General features: G+C 42.6%; 1 protein-coding gene across 1 annotated transcript in view; it reads right to left on the bottom strand.

Moving 5' to 3' along the window:
• ZNF292 (zinc finger protein 292) overlaps window positions 1–24,024 on the bottom strand; it is an 89,332-nt gene that overhangs the window by 46,958 nt on the left and 18,350 nt on the right. Inside the window, exons 2-4 of the mRNA XM_019538172.1 lie at window positions 8,200–8,354; window positions 6,781–6,859; window positions 4,973–5,108 (exon numbers count right to left, since the gene is read on the bottom strand). Coding sequence (XP_019393717.1) covers window positions 4,973–5,108; window positions 6,781–6,859; window positions 8,200–8,354 — 370 coding nt within the window. The remainder of the gene's footprint in view (window positions 1–4,972; window positions 5,109–6,780; window positions 6,860–8,199; window positions 8,355–24,024) is intronic.

Raw genomic sequence — 24,024 nt, 5'->3', positions numbered from 1 at the left:
GGGGGGGGGGGGGGCAGCAAAAGAGACCTAACTGTAGGTGTATACTACAGCCGAACCAGGGGGAAGAACCTGATTTGGAGTTCACCCGAGAATTGCCTGAGGCTGCACATGCACGTGACATGGTCGTCATGGGCGATTTTAATTATCCAGACATCTCCTGGGAGGAACTCTTGGCCACTGTGTTAAGGAACAATTCCTAACTCAGGAGGTGCATGGGCGAACCAGAAGTGATGGTCTGCTAGACTTGGTCCTGGCCAAAGGAGATGACTTGGTGACTGACTTAAATACAGAGAGAAGTCTGGGCTACAGCGACCACGAAACCATCATGTTCACTGTCCAATGCAAGGCAGATAAATTAGAAAGCAGGACTGAAGTCTTGGACTTCAAAACTGTAAATTTCAACAAGCTTAGGTCACTAGCAGGACCAGTTCTGCAGGACCAGGGACCAAAAGCGAAAGGTGTGCATGAAGAGAGGTTGTTCCTTAAGGACATGATCTTTGAAGTGCAAAGGAAGTCCATTCCCATGCAGAGAAAAGGTAACAGAAGGGCTGGGAAGCCCTCTCGGCTAAACAGGGAAACCACTGTCCTCTTAAGAAAGAAGAAAGAGGCTGATAAACAATGGAAGTTTGGGGCAGGCCCCAAGAAGGACTATTCCACAATGGCCTGCATTTGCATGGAACAGATAAGACAGGCTAAGGTGACAACTGAACTTAGATTAGCAACAGGAATCAAGGACAACAAGAAGTCCTCTTTAGGTACATAGGGAACAGGAGGAAAACTAATGCGAGTGTGGGGCCATTGCTCAACAACTCAGGAGAGCTGGTTACTAGCACCCAGGAGAAAGCTGAATTCCTGAATGACTACTTTGCCTCGGTCTTTCACCAGACAAAAGGGAAAACCACGCCAGGTAGAGTAGAGGATGAGCACGGTAGGAACAATCACCTTCCTATTATTGCCATAGAACTGATGAATGACCAATTAATAAAATTAGACATATTCAAGTCAGCAGAACCAGATGATCTTCATCTGGGAGTGCTGAAGGAACTGGCCAAAGTCACTGAGGAACCCCTGGCAAAACTCATCCACAACTACTGGAGCTCTGGAGAAGTCCCTGAGGACTGGAAGAGGGCCAACATTGTGCCCATCCACGAGAAGGGCAGGAGGGAGGACCCAGGTAATTATAGCCCAATCAACCTAACTTCCAGCCTAGGGAAAATCCCAGAAAAGTCCTTGCAGAAGGTAAGATTCTGAATGACAGCCAGCATAGCTTTGTTGCAGGCAGGTTTTGCCTTACCAACCTCATCTCCTTCTGTGACGAAGTAACTTGCCACCTGGACATGAGAGAGTAGGTTGACACTGCATACCTCGCCTTCTGAAAGGCCTTTGATCTAGTATCCCATGATGTCCTTGCGAGAAAATTGGAGGATTTGGGGCTTAACTCCGAGACAGTCAGATGGGTGAGAAACTGGCTGCAGGAGAGAACCCAGGGAGTCATAGTAAACGGATCTGTGTCATCCTGGCAAGAAGTGGGCAGTGATGTCCTGCAGGGGCCAGTGCTCAGTCCAGTACTTTTCAACATCTTTAATCGTGATTTGGATGTGGGGGTGAAGAGCTCACTGGCCAAGTTCGTGGATGACATCAAATTATGGGAAAGTGTGATCATGTCTGAAGATAGGCTAGTTACAGGCAGACCTAGACAGGCTAGCAAGTTGGGCAAATCAGAACCTGATGAAGTTCAACGTTCAGAAATGTAAAGTGCTCCACCTCGGGACAAACAGCTCCCAACACACCTACAGGCTTGGCAACACCATACTGACTAGCACCACAAATGAAAGGGACCTGGGGGTAATAATAGACCATAGTATGAATATAAGCCAGCAGTGCGATGCTGTAGCCAGTAGGGCAAATAATATTCTGGCATGCATCAATGCATCTCCAAAGCCAAGGAGGTGATTCTTTTGCTCTATTCAGCACTGGTGAGACTGCAGCTGGAGTACTGCATCCAGTTTTGGGCACCACATTTTAACAAAGGTGTCAACAAGCTTGAGGGAATCCAAAGAAAAGCAACTCATATGATCAGAGTCTTAAAAGATAAGCCATACGAGGAAAGGCTGAGGGATCTGGGACTCTTCAGCATGAAGAAAATAAGGCTGAGAGGGGACCTGGTAGCAGCTTACTGCTTCACTACAGGGAAACATCAAGGGCTTGGTGAGCAAGTGTTCACCAGGGCACCCAAGGGGAAAACCAGGAGTAATGTCCACAAACTCCTGGAAGACTGATTCAGGCTCAACATTAGGAAAAACTTCTTCACAGTCAAGGTGTCCAGACTGTGGAATAAGATCCCTCCAGGGGTGGTGCAATCACCTACCCTGGAAATCTTCAAGAAGAGACTAGAGAGTTACTTTGCTGGGGTCACCTAACCCCAGTTATGTTTCCTGCTGGGTGCAGGGGGCTGGACCCGATGATCTTCCAAGATCCCTTCTGGTCTTACAATTTATGGATCTAGATATAGGTATCAATTGCACACAATATTTTGTTGATATATTTACAATTTTGAAGCAATTTGGAATCCTACCAGTATCTCAATCATTATAATAAATAAATTCTAAATATCTATATATTTTGGTGTTTGATTTTGGTTTTTTTGTCACAGAAAATGAGAGCTCCCTCTGCCCCCGTTGCTCACCAGGATGCAGGTCCAGCTGTGGCAGTCCCCCCTGCTGTAGGTTGACAGCGTCACAAATAAAGTCCAGGGGCTGGACCCAGCTTGCAGAGCCCTAACATCTGGATCCCATTGTTGCTGGGGGGTCTTGGAATTGACCCACAGGGCATGTAGGGCATGCCAAGTGGTTCCACATACTGCACCAAATTTTGTATTTGATAATCTTAAGAGAGCGCTATGCTGCTCCAAAGATGGAACTAGAAGAATAAGATCACATATAAACATTCAGTTTCTACTGCAAGACTTGCTGCTTTCCCAGTAGAAACCACAAGTGTACAGGGTTTTTCTCCTACAGAAGAAGTGGCTGCTTCAGGAGAAATATATCCCAAGAAGAGTTAAATGGCGCCTGGGAAAGTTTCTTTTGCAAGACTGAACACCTGTACCTTTTGAGAGAAGTCTCAGCACAGTCCTCCAGTGGGCTTTGCTTCCAGCCCCCTCAAAGATTCAGGGAGACTGTATCACTCAGGTTGGTTTCTATTGCCCCAGCCAAGCAGATTGGCCGTTAACAATCCCCACATTATGCTGCAGGGAGACAGTCTGTAAGGCAGTCTGAGTCAGCCTCTCAGGGCTGCCCTGTGCACTGCTGTCATCTGCTGGGGAGCTTGCAGAGCACACAGAGATGTGTGCATACGGTCCCCCTGGCTGCACAGAGGCTCAGCATTTGAACATCTATCTGTTCTGGGATCTCAAGGGTAAGTTTTTCTACCAAGAAAACAAACCCAGGAGAATTTTCCCAAATCAGCAGGATTTTGCCGGAGAAACTGCTAGATTTTCAAACAATAGTGAAACGACTTCTAGAGTAACATGATCATGCTGAAGATTAGCTGGAGAGAGAGAGAGAGACAGCGAGAGAGAGAGAGGGAGGGTGGTGCTGGTTTAGGAACTAGGAACAGCTTGATAATATGGTAATGAGGGAAAAAGGGTTTTGTGCATAGTTCATACAATAATCTTGAACCGACTCCCTGCTGCCACTGAAACTACAAGGTAACATGGACTGAAATCATCCTGAGCTTTCTGAAGTATATGAATACACAGTGGAATGAAGTGGCCCAGAATGCAATGAGAAATAGATTAAGTGACCATAGCATGAATCTGAGCTGTGGAAGGTGATCATTGACCATCTTTGAGTTGGAGATATCATTTAAACAACCAATACTGATCATACAGTTACACAAAACGAAGCAGTGGGAGATATCACCCAAGATGTCCTGGCCTACCCCTCTTTTGTGAAGGAGAGTACTTAACCTCCCTCTCTAAAACAGAAGGGTCATAGGAAGGAACAGTAGGTAACTAAGAGGAAGACCTTTGATTACTTTCACCAGAAACTAGAAAAATGAGAGATCCTCTTCTAGAAGAGGAAAAATCTCACCGCTGTCTTAAAGTTTCCTCTGTTAAAACAGCCTTGGTGACAAGTGAGGACGCAATCTCTAGTTAAAACCTCAGTTAGGTTAACACAGGAAATTTGAGGAGCATCAAAACAGTTAACTCCTTTGGTAATGTGCATCTTGTCACCAGAAAAGAAGTAGAATCCAGGCCCACTGACACCAAGGTTGGCAACCTAGAAGCTGTTGACTCCGACTGGGATGCAAAAGACCCTGGTGCCAAAGATGATTTCCGTATCAGAACAGATAACCTAGTCACTGTGACATAAATGGACTCCACATGTAACAGTGCTGAAGGAATCAGTACTGAATATACACTACTGCACTAACTTTTACTCCATTCCCAAAATCAGTATGAAAAGGAGTTGCCATAATATTTCTTTTTATCTTCAGGCCTCTCAAGTATAACACACTACTGCTTTTTAAAAAATATATATATTTGTATTTCAAATATTGTAGAGCACAGGAAAGACCAAAATCACTGCAATCTCTTAAATCTGAAACGCGTCTGTAGTGGTTTTTTAAATGTGGTTTTCTAAATACAGATGTTGGTAATGGTTTCAGTTTTCTATTAAATATATAGCAGTAAAAATGGGATAGCTGTATTTTTATTTTACTTATAGAAGAGCAGTTTACATAAATACATCTTTGTTGGCTACCTGTGCATTGACATTCATCTCAACACAGAACAGCCTGTTTATAAATCCCTTCTGAGTTTATAAAGGAAATCGCCAAAGAGATGTTGAACTACAGCTGCATTATACATAAATCACTAATGACATAGAATCAGTCACACCAAAATGCTAATTTATTAAAATAGTTGTAGAACGGGTATGTGTTGTGACCACGTATGGTATTACAAATTTACCTTTATCCTGATTCAGTGGTTCCTGGGAAAGAATATCACAGAGCACTGGGTTCTTCCATGCTCCTTTCTCTTGAGTAAGAGTAGCTAAAAAATGCAGTTCACAGCTGCCATTCTCCATCAACTTTTCATGGGACACCTGAAGAAAAATTTTAAATGAGTCACAAGTATGGCCAAGGAAAACAAAACCCTTTAAAGACATATGGTTTTAATATAAAAAGAAAACCTCAAAAGTAGAACTTGTCCTTTCTTATAAACCTTTGCTCTAAAAGACCAAAAATACAAGCAATTAATCTTAAGTGCTATGTGTAGACTTTTTAATATGGCAAATTTAAATGTTGTAGTGCACATGCTATATGCTAGTATAACGTCAGGTAGGCTTCTAAAAATACAGTCTTATAATAGAAAAAACTGGGGTTGTGGCACTAAAAATACTTTTATTGTATAATTGCAGTAAGGCAATTAAAATCAAGTGAAAAAATGGAAATAAAGTCTACTGTCCAGGTAAGACTTTGGCACCAAATCTTATTTAGTCAGTCTCTTCTGTGACCCATCTTGAAGCACTGGACATGGTGGAGATAAATTAATTTTGAGTTAGATAAAAAGATAAATTTAATTTTTCCTTTAATTTTTACCACAAAGCCTTCATAGACTATTAAAAAAGTTAGTAGCTATATTTGGATACTATAATAATCTGTAATAAGATAACTTTCAAGAAAATTTTGACCAAAACCTAACATTAGTAACAGTGAGAAAACTGAATAGTTTCTGTAACAATGACTAATAATTTTTATGTTCTGAGTTCTCTAGAGTGTGGACCTGCGTGATGCTTGTACGCAAACTAATGTTTCACTAATAATGAAAGTGTGCTTTGGCTTATGATGTGGCAGTGCATATAACTCTGAAAGCAAAAGAGGAAGTATTATCAAGAAGACTTTCCTACATGACCCAAAACTTTCCTGGGGTTCACTATTAGTTTTTTATTGCTCGTTTCTTTTGGTAACAAAGTCTTCTCCAATCCTTCTTCCCAAGCTTAACTACTTTATGCTTCAGAACTTGAAAATACAATGAAGACCCTCAGATTCAAGACACTCATGTCAGGGCATGTTAAATGTGAAGTCAATTTTCCTACTTCTTATTTCTCTCAGGCTAAAGTAAAGGCTCTATTTCTCTCAGTCCAAACAACCATTATATCTAATAAGTGTGGGTTGGGGCTAATTTCAGCACCTCTCTTCAGAGTAGATTGCTAATACTTTCCTATTAAAATCTTTTATAAGGCCTGACAAACCTGTAACATTCACTGGTGTTTTCACTGTCCTAGCTAAATACAGAACAATATTTACAGGACAGTGAGGACTTGATTCTATTCTACATGACAGTGTGGAAAATGATCATACTTAGGTACTTTGAGACATAACAACAGGTGGAAAAGGATTTGGCTCAAAAGAAATAGTGAAATTCAATGTTACATAATTTCATTTTTAGTATTTTGTTACAAATAAAAGGTAAATAAATATGATTTTTTATAACTTCAGTATCCATTAAAAGTATGTTTCAAAATACGTGGGATCAGATGTTAGTTTTGTTTTAATCTTAGCCAAATATTATTCAAAGCTAGTATCTGAATTGTTTAATATATGATTTGACTGACCTAACAGCATGCATGACTTCTAACTGAAGGAAGCAGAAAGTTTAATTTAACTCTTGCAACTAAATATCCCCAAGCTTCCAAAGCATCTTTTAAAGGCTGCTGATTCAACATTTCCCTTCATATTCATTTTATTCATATAAAAAACCCCAAAAATTCTCACCCGTACAAACGCCTGAAAATTTTCCCATTTATTTTCTGGTAAGTCAACAGGCAGACACAGTAAAAGTTCCACACAGCTTCTGGAAAGTAAACAGGGATATTACTTCACATAACTTTGAGATGAGAATGAACTTTAAAATCTCAAACCAACTTTGTCATTATAATTTTTAAAAAAAAATAAGCCATTAGATTTTAAATGGAATAAGAGATATGTGCAAATACATAGTTCAACCGTACGTTTAAGTGCATACAAAAAATGGAAAGGGGAAGTTATCCAAGCCTCTGAGTTTCCTTGCCACAATCACAAACTGCCAGCAAACATTAACCTCCTCTACCCCTCATGTACATAAAAAGCAGATTTCCCTCCTCTGTAGGAGTCCAACCCTGCATCAGTACATGGAAATCCACAGCCTCAGGCTCTCTCAGGAAAGGGATGGTAGCTTGTTCCACAGCAAAATAATCTTCATAGAGAAAATTCTATCTCCAGGGATGGGGTGAAGTTGGACCAGCTCCATAGAGCCCCCCTGCCAGGCTGGGCTCTGCCCTGGACCCCTGCTGGCCCTGGCACCAGGGCACTGAAACAGGCTCCATGCTCCTGCCCAGCTGCCACTGCTCTTTTGCCTACCTGCTTGCTGCCCCTTCCATCTCCTTCTCCAGGCAGCAAGTGGTTTCCAGATGCATGGCTGGGACTACAGAATGCAACAGGAGCCAGAGCAGCCTGGCCCCCACAGTTCCTGTGTGCAGTCTTGGCCATGCAGCCAGGAACTGTGGGAGCCGGGCTGGGCTGGTTCCTGCTGTCCCAGCCACGAAGCTGGGAACCGCATGGTGTTGGAACCAGCCTGTCCCAGCCAGCACCACACGGTTCCTGGCTGTGTGGCTAGAACCGCACAGCACAGCAGGAGCCAGCCAGGAACCAAGTGGTGCTGGACAGGCCAGGCTGGCTCCTACTCCTCCAGCAGTTCCCCCCGCCCCACTGTCCACTCTTACCTGGTGAGTTTCCACTCTCAACCTGAGTTTCCACTCTCAGACAAAGGGAGGACAGGGGAACAGCCTCACTGTCACCAGGCCAAAAGCTTCTGCTAGGCAGAAGTTTCTGGTTGGGGGCTTGGGGTGGGTGGGGTGGGTCTAGACAGTCCTTGCTGCTGCCACTGCTGCTGTCAGTGCCTCATCAGCTTTTAGACAGGCAACTACCAGCATGTAATAATTTTCTAAATTTTAGAGGGGCCCCACAGGCTGGACGGAATGGCCTGGTGGGCCAGATTCTGTCTATGAGCCATATTTTGCCCATCCCTGATTGAGAACACTATGGATCAATATCAACTCTTAAATTCAATCTAGAAATTAACCGGTATCAAGTGGAAATTGCTTAAAATTTATATTATCTACATATAACGTGCAATTCACTGAAAAACATACTCACAGTGATAAGCGTTCAAGCACAAAGGCTACTTTTTCACACTCAGAGGTAAGATAAGGTCGTGCTTTAACATAACTTTGGATAGCCACTCTGTATACCTCCAACAACGGCAGAGGATCTTCAGATGTCTTCCACTTTTCTGCATATTCTAAGAGTGTCTGTATAATAGGAAAAACAAAAAAAATGATCACCAGATATGTTCAAAGTAAGTTTAGATAGACAATTATACACTTTCTACAAGCATGGTATCCTCTTCAGTTTACTCATCTGCATTTTCATCCTATGAAGCATGGTTCCCAAAACTTGGCAGTTTAAAAGAATTGCTTATTAACATTGAACACAAACCATTTCTTCCCATTTAGCCTAAATCTGTAGAAAAGTGCTTTGTAACACTTGTAAGACACTCTTCCAACTATACAGTTCGTCCAAAAAGGATATCACAAAAAGCCCTTGTTCCCAACTTTAAAAAATACTTTTTTTAAGCTTTCAGCAAAATCCATTTCCTAAAAATGTATCTGGAACTCAAAATCATTGTTTAAAAAACAAAAATTGACTCCACTGCATCCCACCACTCACCCAATACATCAACTTTTGCTCAGAAAAAAAATACTGAAGTTGACATTTAGATGCCTAAAGTTAAACAGCTTATTTTTGAATGTATACTAAACTGTTTTGTTTTCAAAGCTGCAGAGTTCTGGGTCTGAAAGTTAACTGAGACTAAGCCTAAAAGCAGAAATGCATAGCTAAGTCAGCTAAAAAAGAATATGTTTTTTCTTGTTTGCCAGTCTATGTTATCAGTGCTTTTGTTTAAATGATCAATACTGAAAGTAACATGGATATAACATGTATTATAAAATAAGATCATGCACAGACTAGATAACAATAGCTAAGAACTCAGGTATTTTACACTTGAAGTCCATGGCAGCTATGCATATATCCAAGACTGCAGAGACTAACAGAAGAAATGTAAACTATCCTATACATCTCAACCCTTGCCTTTGTCCACTCTGAGATTGTTTAGCTATGTAATTTGACAAGTTTCTATGCTAGGACTAATGAACTCTGGTGTATCTGGGGGAACTGTACATGGCACAGGCCATTTGCTGTGTGACCGACTATCCCTTCTGAGATTACCCTCCCTGGATAAACAGTAGTCACAGCATGAGCAGCCCTGCAACTTGCTCTGGACTGTGGCTTGGCTCATGGTCTACCCCCTTCCCACACAGGCTGAGATATGCTGAGACTTCAGGATCTCTGCTGAGCTGCAGCAGTGGTATGAGACCCTCCCCATATTGTGTGGCAGCAGCAGTGCACAAATCGTGTCTCCCACCCCAGCTGTGGTAGATGTGCAAATCCATGGACCCTTCCCATCTTGCGGCAATGGAAGAGGCAGCCACTAGGATGCTTGGGCCATGTGCTGGCTTCTTGGGGGCTGCCAGTTGGACAATCCCATGGTTTAGGACTAGGCTCAGTATTTTCGGAATGCAATTTGCCATTTTTCTGCAGTTAGGTGACCAATCTTTTGTTGCATACACTCTTGTAAGAATTGCCTATTGCTGTTTTTGGCTCTCTGGTTTTCTATAAAAAGGGGAAATGTATTGAACTATATTGTTACCATTTGCATCCATTATGTATATTCACTATATTTATTAGTATGGAATACAGTAACTGAATGACAGAGCAAGCTATAAGCAACTTATAGGCAACCTATAAACAACGGCACTTAAGGATGAGGCTAGAATGACCACTTTGGTTTTGATATCCATTGTGAAGCATTGTCCATAGCCTAGCACAGGTCTTCAATGCAACCATTAAAATGATAAATAGGATGCTCCTCTCTGACGTGTGCTAGAGTTTGGATTTTGCCACACTTGCACTTGGGGTCTTTGATAAAATTCCATATATGTAGCAGGTAATTATATCTACCTTGTCCAGTATGAACCCTGATCACCATTGTCCAGCTTTGCCTTGGTGAAGCAAAGCTAGGGGGTTTAGATGTGGGGTCTGTGATCAGCGATGAGCAATTTTTTAATGATGTCAATTGTATTCTATTGCTGGGTTCATTTCTCCTTGATGCCAAAGTTTTCATCATTCAGCTGCTTTTCTACACTACAAAATGGCCTTCTCGACTTAAGTCTTGGCTGGGGGAGTGGGGGTTGCAAGGGGTAGGGGAAGGGTACATTAAGTGCCTCAAAAATTGATAGGGAATTAGATGCAAGGATTTTTTTGGAGATAGATGTAAAGTAGCCTGTTAACGTGGAAGATCAGGAGGAAAATGAGATAGAACAGACAACCAGGGGACAGAAGTGTACCTGCAAGCACCTGTTACGAGTCCCATTGTTTCACTGAGAGTCAATCAGGCTGGTTTGAGTGCTCCTGCCCCAAACTGCGGCACAATACTCAGCCACTGAATAAATGAGCGCCAGTGGTGATGTTCTAAGAGTTTTTGCATCATTTCCCCAACTCGTACTAGTCAGTTTTGAGATTATGTTGTGATGTGTGGCAAGTATGTTCTTAGTTATTTGTAAACGATGCCTACAGGCAAGGCTATGGTCAAAGTGGACTCTTAAATATTTGGTGTTGGGTTCACAGTTGACTGGTTTTCTACAAAAGCAGATTCATAGTCAGATGTTTAACCTGGACATTAGTGAGGGGAAAAAAACTGTTTTGTCAGGGTTGGGCTTCAAATACCATTTATTAAAATGGTACAATATATGAAAAAATAGCATGTGGTCATGTAAACATACTATCTAATCCATATACACAAGACTGCATGGGAAACCATAACTCTGACATCTTAACTACCAGGTGCTTGACCCTTCAACTTACAAGAATGTTCTGTTAACAGGTGTGTGTGTGCGCATGTACACAATGCCTTACTTCACAACAAAACATTTAAAAAATGTTTTTACTGCACATGATGGCTGCAGGGGGTGACTGGTGGTAACCTTAATGTCAGTTTTTCCCAACACTCAGAGATGAGGGCTCCTGCTTGCTGCAGTCCCTACCACCCAAAGGTGGTAGATCTGGGAATTTATGGATGGATCTCACGTCTTTCTTCCCCCATGAGGATTTGGGGGAGTTCTTGTCGCATGTGGTGACACTCTTAAAAGAAGTAAAGGAACCAAGACTATATTGTAGGAGCCAAGCTTCATTCTTTGTCCTACCCATGGGTACTTGAAAGAAGTACGGGAAGATGCTTGGCTCCCCACACTCATAGAAGTTTAGTGCAATGTATTTTTACTTTAGGTCTGCAATGTTAGCCTGCTCTAGGAGGATTCAGTGATTTTGGCAGACTCCCCAAAACTTGGAGAAATGGTGACTTCTTCATACATTATAACACGGCCACATCTGGATTGAATTCCACATGACAAAGAAAAGGGACCTGCTATAAGCAATTGAATTATTATAGATTCTCATGTAGAAGGTTACAAAAATTCTTGTAAGGCAAAGAATTATCCCTAAACACAGCAGTTCTTATGTAAAAGGTCACAAATAAGAATTGCTGTGACCTTTCACATGAGAACTGCTGTGTTTAAGGATAATTCTTCATACCAATCCCTTAATTACAGGGAAACTTGTTCCAACCACTGTGTTTAGGGATAATTCTTCGCCTTAAATTCTTGTAAGGCAAAGAATTATCCCTTAACACAGTGGTTGGTACAAGTTTGGCCTATAATTAAGGGCTTGGCACAAAAACATGCAGGACTTTATTTATCAATCACACAATTTTTAAAAGCATATTTACACGTGTTTAATGGCTATCTCCAGAGAAATTAAAATAAAATTACAATTTGAACATGCCAAGGTTTATCTATTCAACCAGTTTTAATTAAAACACCAAAATTTCAGCATTAGAAAGCATACTGTTTTAGTTCATTTCCCTGCTAAATCAGAATATTGCAACATAGTTATGCACTTAATTTTTTTAACGAAGATGTAGTGTTTCAAAATATTCTGCCACGTCCCTTGACATGTTATTCCACAACATAAGATTCCTTGATATTTAGCTTAGGTTACATATTATGAGTACACTTTTTCTGCAGAATGGTTTAATGATAGAAATTTAAGAAATGAAATGTCTTTATTTTAAAATTAACTGGATATTCTGACCTTCACATTGATGAGATTTTTTTCCTTGAAATAATAGTTACACTGACAGGTATAATGAAAGATAACTAATTTGTGTTGTTCAACAGTAAAACAATTCTGGAATTCTAAAGCCCTTTATGTAGTTCACACCATAACTATTAGCTAACAGTCTCCCTATTTGAAGTTTACCAAAATTGAGAAGTGTAACATGTCTTGCAAGCGGTATTTTAAAGAATTATGTGGACTAAACACCCCTGGGGCCCAGGGGAGAGATCCCAGGCATCCCCCTGGATTGCTTAAGCTGGGTGTGTCCAATTTGTCACCTGAAGGCCATGTGTAGTACATGAGGGGTCAATTTGCAGCACATGGGGTAGTTGCTCCTCCACTGCTTTATCATCAGCAGGCTCCCCCTCCCTTTGTTTTTGGCCCTCACCCCCGGGGTGGCAATGGCGTAGCACCACAGTCCCAGACCCACAGTGTGGAGAGCTAGGGAGTGGGCTATGGGCCTGCCTGCATGCATAGCACGGAGCAGAGGGAATACCCATGTACAGCATGGTGCAACCCAGCATGGAGGAGATGGGTGTCTGTGCATGGTATGATACAGAAAAAAGGGAAAATGGCATCTATGCGTGACAATGCAGGAAGGTGGTATGCCCGCTCCAGGGATACTTGGCCCACAGCTTGTGGCCCTGGCCTGCTGACAAGTTGGACACCCTTGACGTAAGTATTTTCTGTCAAGAGACACAGGACAAATACTCATAAAGTAGCGTTGTTGTGAACAGGGTACCAAAGCAAGGGCTCTCCTCTATCATGGGAATACTCTCATCACTGGCCTATAAATTCATTCTCCCTCTTACATGCTCTCATTCTGGTTTTCTGAAGCTCACATTCTTGGCTACATGATAGCACAGGTTCTGCAGAAGAGGTGGAGGGTACCTCCCTCTCAACCTAATCCATAAAGAGAGAGGACATTTTCTGGGAGGTGGGAGATACAGGTTTGACCCTTGTTCCCATACATTCTTGAGAACACCCCAACCATGATGCTATTACATAAAGGGTGACCACCTCCCACCCCACCCACTATAAAAATGGCTGTGAATGCTGTGCTTTGTCCTAAATTCAAGGCTGTCACTACATCTGGAATATATACTTTCTGTCAGTATGCTTGGAGCATGCCAAGATCGGGCCCTTCAAGAGCACACAGATGCCTAATTTGCAAATCTTAATACACCCAAGAGTAGTCACACTCAAGTACCGGGGTTTTGTCAACAGGACAAAAAAGCAGCACCATACAGAGATGCACCAAAACCATGTCATGTGTGTTAACTGCATTAGGGTGCACTCTAGCTGGGTTAGGACACTGCTACATGCAAATTAATTAGCTGCACCGATATTTTACCCATTTGAAAAAGCTTAATTACATTTTGTTTAGCCATCAACTCATCCATTCAGAAGGTATTTCTTATTTTAGTGAGGACAAAACTTTAACTAAAGCTAAAACTCATCTACTTGAAAAGATACTGTTACGGTTCTAACTGACACTGCAACAATTTTTTCACCTTATAAAAGGAAGCAACCATTTTAAAGGTTGCTAAGATGCAGTAGGCAGAAAAGTAAATGACCTTAAAACAATTTAAGTTTGGGAGATCTGTGTGAAATATGAGTTATATTATTAACTACTCCACCTGCTTCATGCCACAAACTACACAAATTTAATAACTGTATTAGTCTAAATTTTTAAATTCAGGTTTCTTAATCCCAGTGAAAAATCTGTTAAGAATGGGCCTTAATGTTCTTGTAGAGATATATTTTCTACAGCTGTATTCTCATGAGTTGTGTTCTTAGGAAAGCACAGATATTACAATGACAGCAACATCCATTCTTGCTATGAATGCAGTCTATAGTGACCACTGTACTTCCATCAGTTTAATCAAAGGCCATATTTTAATACATTTTGAAAGATGACAAAATGATAGGCACTGTGATGGGGGAACAGCAATATATGCACTGCATCTTTTACAAGGTTTCTGACACTGGGACCAATGCATAACTAATGGCATGACTGTGCTCCAAGAGCAAACAAACTGATAGGGGGAGGAGGGGGGAACCCATCCTGGGTCCTGTGCTGTTCAATACCTTCATTAATAATTTGGAGAATAAGACTTGAGTGCACACTCAGGCTATTGCAAGATGACACCAAGATGGAGTAAAGTGCAAACGCTGGAGGGGAGGATTAAGAATGACCTCGATAAACTGGACAAATAATATTAAAATTAATCAAATGAAAGTCATTAAGGACAAGTAAAGAGCTATGCATTTGCAAAAGAACAACTGCATGCAGAAATACAGAGTGCATCTACATGCGCCACTGAGGTGGTGTGATAAGCTCTGGCACCAGAGTTTATCGTGGTGCCTTATGGCATGTGTATATGCACTCTGGACTGCAGCAGGTTGAGCATGTGCAGACACTGTGCCTGGGACCACACCAGTTTGAGCCAAGTCAGAGCAGCCCTGAGCTCGTGGGGGTAGGGGGAGCACAAGAGTGCCCCAGAGTGCAGGGCCCTGCAGCTAGATGGCAGGCAGGGGTGTGGCCCTCTGTTGCCTGGGTGCAATATATGCCTGGGTCAGTGTTTACACACATCTTTAGGCACAATTATTTTCACTGCCATAAGATACTACTGTCCCTGACAGTATCACGTTATGGTGGTGAAATTAGTTTGCTGCAGTCTAATACCATTGCACATGTGGAAACTATGATACTTTCTTTACACTGCAGCAAATTAGTCCACTGTGCAGTTAAGTGCATGTGACAATGCAGATGCATCCACTGTAGAATAACTGGCTAGGTTAGGGGTTGGCAACATATTGCTGCAGGCTGAATCCAGTGCACACAGCCAGGGGGCTTTGTCTACATCCTTACTGGGACTAAGTGGTAAGGTGGCTCCAGCTCATTTCCCCAAAACCAGAGATGTGGGGTAGAAAATTTTTCCAGCACTTTATTTTTGTGGGAAATTTTCCATTTCTAAAAATTCATTCTTTCATAAAATTCACAAGTAACAATGAATGGATGCTAATACAATATTAGGTAAGCTTGGGAGTTTCAAAGTTGTAATTAATGTTTTTCAGGTGATTACCCCTAGGAAGTGCGAGAGCGTACATATATGTTTTACTGATGTGTAAACAGGAGGGTAAATACACTCACATAATAATCCAAACCAAAAATCAAGTTATGAATTCACCTAATTGGCTGTGCAGATCAAATGAAAACCAAAGCTAAAATTCTTATTTCATCTCAGACTGCAAATGAAAGCAAAACCAAAACTCAAACTGTAACTATTTGTGTTTCACTTTCAGTTCAGCAAACACACAGAGCAGTGTCTCATTTCTTTTCTTGAGTTGGTGAAGTTGGAAGTGTTTGTATAAAGTCTGCCTGTTTTTTAGTGCTTTTGCTTTGAAGTAGTCATAATCATGCCTAATTAGAAAAAAAATCCCAGTGTGGCATCATTATTGTGAAGTTCAAGCCACTGAAGAAAGGAAAAGTTGATAGATGTAAATACTGCAGGCAAGAGTATACTAACAACACAACAAGCATGAAGAAACATTTAATAACATGTAAAAATTGTCCTGAAAGAGTACAAGCCATATATAGAAAGCTAATACAACCAAAGTGGTGGAACAACATCATCTGAGAAAAGTCTACTTCAGGACTCCTATTCAAGTAAACAACTTAATATGTTAAATAACACACTGTATAGATTAGCATCTATATTATTTTAAACATTTTCATTTTAAAATTTAATGCAATTTTAGAATATTATTTATTAAAAATCTGTATCCTGCTTTTCTGTCTGCACTAAGCACCAAAGTAGCTTAGGAGTAACAATATACATATATTTTTTTAAAATTACATAATAGAGATAGTTAAATATTTCAACCCAGCTTAGTCCTCTGACCAATGGCAGAGGCCACCCTTTGGCTCTGCAGTACTAGGGCAACTGAGCAACAAGTTGAGCATCAGAGTGTTCTTTCTGGAAGGGAGGGGGGAGCAAGCTCCCTGGTGCTTCTCCTTCTTCTGATGGATGAGGTCAGACTAGAATAGGCTAAAATAAAAAAATCTTCTCCCTTTTGTTGCAGGAACTTGGTAGCTCAAGTGAAATAGCAGATTTGAAAAAAGGGAAAATGAAAATGTTGCGCTGCCAAGTCTGAGGAAAGAAGCAGCAGGATCCTTGCTTTCAAGATCACTGTCAACAGATATGCAATCCACCATAAGTAGTTGTTCAAGACAGTCAAGCTTTAAATCAAGCTTTGTAGATAGTAACAGTGAAACTGCAGGTGCCACAATGACCTCAGTAGAAGACAGATAAACTCTGCTGAAGTAGATGAATGGACAAGCACGACATATCATAGGTTCTTTGGGTGTGCTAAAATTAGTGTGAACAGTTTTCAGTGCCTTCATTTTTTTTCTTCAATTTAAAAAAACAGTCCAAGGGAAGTACATGCTATTGTGTATTGTCTTTACATTTTTAAAAGTATTCCAATAAAAATAATTTAATTTCCACATAAAGCTTTGAATATAACATTTAAATAAAGCACACTTAACATGGTTTAATCTTTTTTCTAATCAAATATTTCAGCTTAAATACTTGTGGTTATTCGGACATAAAATTAACGTGGAGGTATATTTTTAGTTTTGTTTACTAAATAAGTCAAATAAACATGCTAAATCAGATCACGTTCTATTTAGAGCACTGGAAAAATTTTCCGGAAAACCCACATCTCTCTCCAAAACATTACTGGCCAAAAGGTTAGGCTGCAATGCTACAGATGATGACCTGGGAATTACAGTGGACCTTAAGTTGAATATGAGCCTACAGTGTACTCTTATAGCAAAAAACCCCAATCCCTAATAGCATACTGGGCTGTGTTAATAGGATTGCTGCTTCCAAATCAAGGAAAGTGATTCTTTCACTTTATTTGATACTGGTGAGGCCTCACATGGAGCACTGTCTCCAATTTTGAGCACAACACTTCAAGAAGGACATGGAGGAATTAACAGTCCTGCAGATAGCAACAAAAATAAAAGCGCTAGAAAATGTGATTTACAAGGAAAAACTGGGATTATTTGTTCTGGAGATGAGTAGACTAAAGCTGGATCTGCTAGAGTCTTCAGGCAAAGACAAATATATACTTGGAGCATTTCAAAAGGGGAGAAGAGCCGCTGCTTCAGACCCTTACACAGTAACAGTTGTGTGCAAAAGCCTGTAGGGATATAAATACATAAACGGCTTCATCTTTAACCCTGGGCAACCTTAAATCCAGGGTTATGCTTGGGACATACCTAATTCAAAGCAGCTGCCCAATTTTGCAGGCAGAACATGGGGCCCAGCAGCAGTTTTACAGCACAGTGCAGTGTCCCCCACCCCACTGACCAAGGGGTCCTGGTGGCCCCACCCCTTGCGCCAGCTGGTTGCAAGGACTGCCTGTCAGATGGCTCTGCCCTTGGCCACTGATTGACTGCAAGGGTCAAATGGCGGAAAGAGGCAGGGCCACATGACAGGCAACCCTCACAGCAAATCAGTGGCAAGGGTTGAGTGCAGCAGCTATCTTGCCAGGAGCCCTTCAAGCAGACAGCCCTCCCTCTCCCCTTCCCTTCCTTGCCCTGGTGGGCTGCTGCAGCACCCTGAGGATTGCTGGCTCCCTGTGGGGTGCCAGCATTTCATTTTCATTATTTTTTTTGTCCTGCAGATTTCATGGGCATTGCCAGCTCCACTTTTCTGTGATCCTATGTATTCCATTTGATCTGGGGAACTATGTATACTTGTGAAAAGCCACAGGCCCCATTTTTAACATACACCTCATTTGTCCTGACTGCTTTGCTTCCTCCATGGAAACAAAAAAGGACTCTTGCACCTGGCACACAGCTAACAATAACCATTTAATTTTGAGGACTGGTCATTTAATTAGAACACGCTTGTGAGATGAGTCTGTACCCACAACCTTTTTTCAAGTCTGAAGATCACAGAAAAATGGAATGAAGTAATGGATCACCTGGTTGGGGACTGATACTTGAAAAGGCTCATCAAAGGGTCATGTAACAGAAGAAACTGGTGAATTATGATTTTTCTTATTAGTTATTTTACAGACACATTCCCCACAAGAAAAGAAGAAAAAACTGACTGCAATGGAAAAGGTCAATTCAGAGGAGCCAGGTGAAAAAGAAAAAAGTCCTGCACCCTTAAAAGATTTTGATGCAAGTTGGTCCACAGGTCTGATTCAGTGTGTCAGGTGGGGTCAATCTGCAGGTGTGATCTGGCATGCAGGACCAACCCCACGGGCTGCCCCGACAAGAGAACTCCAGACTTGGCCATGGAAAAGCCCCGTGTGCTGCCCTGCACCAGCCCAGAGCCCTTTGGCCAGAGGACCTGCTTTTGTAGGATGTAGACTAAGCAACACTGCTCTAGTCCAAACAGCACTGCCACCACATACAGAGCTTTACATTTGCTGTGGATTTGCACAGTGAAACACGCTCTTCCCCAGCTCTTAAAACTCATTTCACCAGCAAGCTCAGATTGTTCAGAATTATTAAATTTGATACTGCCAAAGTTAACACAATTCAATGCTTTCCAAACATCCATCTCAAAACAAGGATGAATAAACAAGCTTTTCTAGATTATATGGTCACATTTAAATTATATTTGGTGAAGCACTCCCAATCGCTGCCAGCACCTGCTTACATGACTATGGACAATGACCTGTCTCATTATGCCTCATGAACATGTCATTTACTGCACTAGGCAGGATTGATTTAGGAAAAGAAAAAAGCTAAGTAGTGAGTCAGAGCACAAATACAATACTCAGGCTTTTGATCTCAAGATTAAACCTGCATTTTATTTCAGCTATACAGCTCATGAAAAGCAGAATATTAAAAATTCACCAATTCAGTTTGTACAGTGTAAACCAGCAAGTACTGAACATATGAGTTTACTATTTCAAATGAAAAGCCACTTTCCAATTACATTTTTCCTTCATTTAAGAGTGAGATTTTTTGTTTTGTTTTACCTCAGTCCAAAAGGATGCGAGTGTTGTTATTGGTTAGAAAGTAAAGCATATAAATTTAGCTATTTGAATTATATTTCTAAAGAAAGCACTTCATTATACTTTAGAATAATTAATCTTTTGCATCTTCAGATACTCAAAACAGCTTTAAAAATGGTTAAGCATGGCATGTAGGTAATATTGAATATAACTGCTATATTTTCAGAAATGAAAATATGAAGCTGTACTGAGTGTCAAAAATATCCTTTCAGTGCTCGAGATTTTTTTGGATGACTGATTTCAGCCCTAAAATTACTGCAAAAATATTATGCTGTCTTGGCCCTCTGTGATGACCTATCTTGGAAAAAGCAGCACATAAAACTTATTAAAATATCAACTGCACACAATATTGCTTAACCAGATCAAAACTGGAGCTCCTGAACAAACCACACAGAAACCAGAATTCAAACATAATTTAAATTTTCTTCATTTTAAATAGTTTTACCTGGTAAGGGGAGATGCCAGTACTTTGATTGAGGAGCAGATCCTCAGTTGGTACAAAAATAAAGTCAATGAAGATATAACAGTTTATACCAAAGACTCAGACCCTTACCCTTGATTTACTAAGTATCAGGGATCCAGGTTTTCCATTTCCCACAGAAAAACAGGGGAAAAGCGTAGATTTTTCCTTTTAACTGAGAAAACACTAATTTCTCATTTTAACAGAGAAATGCACGGGCTGGGAAGAGCGGGAGGAAAGTGGACAGGCAGGGGTTGCCATGTGCAGGTAACTCTGGTGGTGGTGGTGGTGGGGGAACTGAGGCTCCCATAGAGAGGGAGGGAAGGAGTTGGGTAGAGCTTGGGCTGCCGCACAGTCAGACAGTGCACAGGGCTTGTATGTACAGCTGCAGGATGCTCCTCTGGGGGCTGTGGCTGGCTCCCTGATGCTGCGCACACTCCCAGGGGGCAAGTGGGACACATGCCCCCCAGATCTGTGTGCAAGGTGGGGCAAGGACTGCCCGCTACAAGCTCGGGCACCCCACCCTCCTGCCCTTTTCCCAGAGCCTCCACAGCCCAGTGGGTGGGACCAGGTGGGGAAGCTCCTTGCTGCTGCAAGCCCTGTGCTGCCACAGTAAGGTGCCCCTGCCTGCCAGCAGCAGTGAAGGGCACAACTCTGCACTGCCCTCCCCCACACTGTTGCCAGGAAGGCAGGGCGCACTTTGCCAGGCCAGCGTGGAGCTCCCAGCAGCAGCATAAGCCTCCCTGCCCAGCTCCAATCTGCCCTGCTGTGCTGGGTCCCACCCACTGGGCTGCAGAAGCCCCAGGGAGAGGGTGTGGTGGGCCAGTATGGGGCACTTCTGCATTGAGCCATCCACCTCACTGCCCAAACCACCGTCCAGACTCCGAGTGCCTTCCTGGGGGTGCCTCACGTCTGGCCGACCCCCCTCCTGGAGCACACCCGCTAGCCTGGGGGTAACATTGCCACCACCCAGGGATGGGCTTGATTCTGGCTCAGCACCCTGGGAAACACAGACCTAGTAGCCCTTGAGGGTACTTGATTCACTTCAAGAACTTGGGATACTTTCCTCAGTCAGAAGCACAGTAGTGGTCTCCCTTAGTCAACCAAACCAAGGGGACCCCAAGGCATAATCTAAACCCACTCCCAATAAGTCTCCCATGCTAGGTACAAAGGAGAGCTTTACTGGTTACAAGGGGTAGTAGGGTTGGAATAGGGTGCAGGGTAGAGCAATATCAAAGAAATCCCATACAGCAAACTGGCATGGCTGGAGGAGCCTTTGATTGCCCATCTGAGTTACTGCAACTATGTATTTAGTTAGATCTCAGGTAGCTTACTCACAAGTATCATCCAGAGGCAGGGGGAGATTCCCTCTGGAAGTAGGCAGTTCTTGATCATGAGTTTTGAGAGAGAGCAAGTTGCAGATGGTTCTGCTCTTCTCTCTCTGAGTCTTCCTCATGGCTGCTGCCCCCTCCTCCTGGGCAGTCCTTAACTTATATAGCCTTTACAACCTCGTTTACTTGGTCCAACGGAGGCCAGTGCCTGTTGGCCATCAGCCAACCAATTTGAAATACATCACTAATTGCTGGGCAGACTGGCTGTTCCTAGCTCCCCAGGGAGCCCAAGCCCCTCACCCAGGTATGTGATCCCAGCCATGTAGGCAGAGGGAGCAAGTTTCCCCCCTCCCTCAGGAATGTATCCAGCTCAGGTTACCTAGAGACAGGGTAAGGTGTGTACCCTCTGCAGGGCCCATCTTAACTAAAATGTCACAGAGCAGATTTTTTGAGGAGGAACAGAGGTGGCTTTCTGCCACAGACAGCAGCAGGGCAAGAAGCCCTAGTCCATAGTGGACAGCCTGCACACACCCCTCCCATGGGCTCTGCTCCAGCTGTGCTGCCTGCAGAGGAAGGGGAGCTGCTCTGTTCTCCGCTTGGAGCGCAGCAGTTGCTGCTTCCTGTGGGTGGCAGCCAGGGCTCAGACTGAGGTCCCTGGTCCCATAGATCTGGCAGCTGGGCCTCCCACTTTGACAGGGCTGGGGAAGGTGAGGGGCACCAGCCAACCGGACCAGATCCAAATCACTGGGCTCCTTACAAGACTGGATTCAGACCTACCTCTAGTAGTGCAACCTGTGTTGCTGCCATTTGCTAAGTTACCTGCATCCCCGCCACTGAAATGTGCCCCCAGCAGAGCTCTATACCCTGACTTCTGGCAGCATGCCCCACATGCATTCTTCCAGGAGGCTCATAGGCCAGGTGAAAATGGCTGTGCAGCCAGACCTGGTTTACAGCAAGAATGATTCTGTAGCTGGTTACAAGCATTCGTCTAAATCTGTCACATAAGAGTACTACTATAATATCTCATGGATGTACTTGCATTTCATAACAGAAACAAGGCAACCAGTGTTCACATCAGACCAAACTTAGAAGTAAAAATATGGTATTCGATAACCTCCCTCAAAGTGTAGCAGTACAACTCTTTTCATATGAATACTTCTACTTTTTCACAGAATCAGATTAAAAACAGAGCTGGAAAAGACTTAGTCATCTAGCTGATCACCCCCATCTAACTGTTTCATTTAAGTCATTTTGTAAGTAAGTTTCTCTGTTTCAAATATAGAGGTCAGCCTTCTAATCTAGGGAGGGAGATGGTTCCTTTCTGGATTGACGGTATATACAGATACAGCAGACCCCTGGCTTACGCAAGTATTGCATTTTGGGGGAATTACATGCAAGTCAAATTTGCATAAGTCGGGATGATTTTCCCCATAGGAAATAATAGAATAGTGAGGGGTTGCGTACCCCAGACATACCGTAGTCATAGCTTTTTTTCCCTTCTTCTTGGCAGAATTGCCTTTAGGAGGCATGTCTAGTGTCTCACCTACGCATCTTGAGATGCCACTACCATAATGGTGGCACAGCCCTGCTCAATTCCGCCTGCAAATCTTGCAAGGCTTTTGCCTATATATATCAATTTCACGAGCATTCATGTATATATGCAAATGACACATAGAGGGGCATTATCCAATCTGGACCCTAATAAAAAAAAATCACGTAAAACGCAAGACATTCATTCATCAGCTGGAATCGCGTAAAATTGGGGGGGTCTACCGTTGATCTATCTATACACACACCTATATATACACATATATAAACAAGATCTATTTTGATACAGATATAACTCTATAGGCCCCCCAAATCTCCTTCATCACTATTCTTACTGTTTCTTCTACTTGTCCCATATATACCTTCATTACAGACAGATTTTACCAGTAAGTTCAAATTATGAAAAGGCTATTAATTTTCCACTCTTGTTCTCCTTGGTCCAAGTGAGAAAGTTCCACTTTTTTTTAGCAATGAAGTAGGTCTCTCCCTTGATTTTGAATCAATGATCTTCTGGGTATAGTTCCAAGGATGAAAGAAGATACTGACACAGACTTCCTCCCTTATTCATTCCATCCCTTGTAAGTTGTAATGAGATCTTGGAAGATGAATTCCAACTTCCTTCCCCGAACCCAGTTAAGGATAAAAGCTAAGGAAGGATGCCCAGGAAGGATGCAAGTCCCCCGACTCTTAGTTCAGACCTAGTTAAGGATTACCTGGATGGCTCAGATGTGACCAAGTCGGCGAGCCCAGATGACCTTTATCTGCGGGTGCTGAGGGAATTGGCTGGTGTCATCGCGGAGCCATTGGCACGGCTGTTCGAGGACTCCTGGTGCTCGGGCGAAGTCCCTGAGGACTGGAAAAGGGCCAATGTGGTCCCTATTTTCAAGAAGGGGAGGAAACAAGAGCCTGGCAACTACAGACCAGTCAGCCTCACATCTATCTTGGGGAAGGTCTTTGAAAAAATTATCAAGGGCCACATTTGTGAGAGCCCTGCAGGGGAAGTGATGTTGAGGGGTAACCAGCATGGGTTTGTGCCAGGCCGATCCTGCCTGACTAACCTGGTTTCTGTCTATGACCAGGTAACAAAGAGCTTAGATGGGAAGGAGGAAGTCAATGTCATCATCTTGGACTTCCAGAAGGCCTTCAACAGTGTTCCACCCAATTCTGGTGGGCAAGCTGAGGGACTATGGCATTGATGAATGCAGTCACATGGGTGGCAAACTGGCTCCAGGGGTACACCCAGAGGGTGGTGGTGGATGGGTCGATGTCGACCTGGGAGGGTGTGGGCAGCAGAGTCCCCCA

Source organism: Crocodylus porosus, unplaced genomic scaffold (assembly GCF_001723895.1).
Source record: "Crocodylus porosus isolate Cpor-Errol unplaced genomic scaffold, CroPor_comp1, whole genome shotgun sequence".
Classification (NCBI taxonomy): Eukaryota; Metazoa; Chordata; order Crocodylia; family Crocodylidae; genus Crocodylus; species Crocodylus porosus.
The sequence above is the reverse complement of the archived record's forward strand: the minus strand, read 5'-3'. Positions and strand labels throughout refer to the sequence as shown.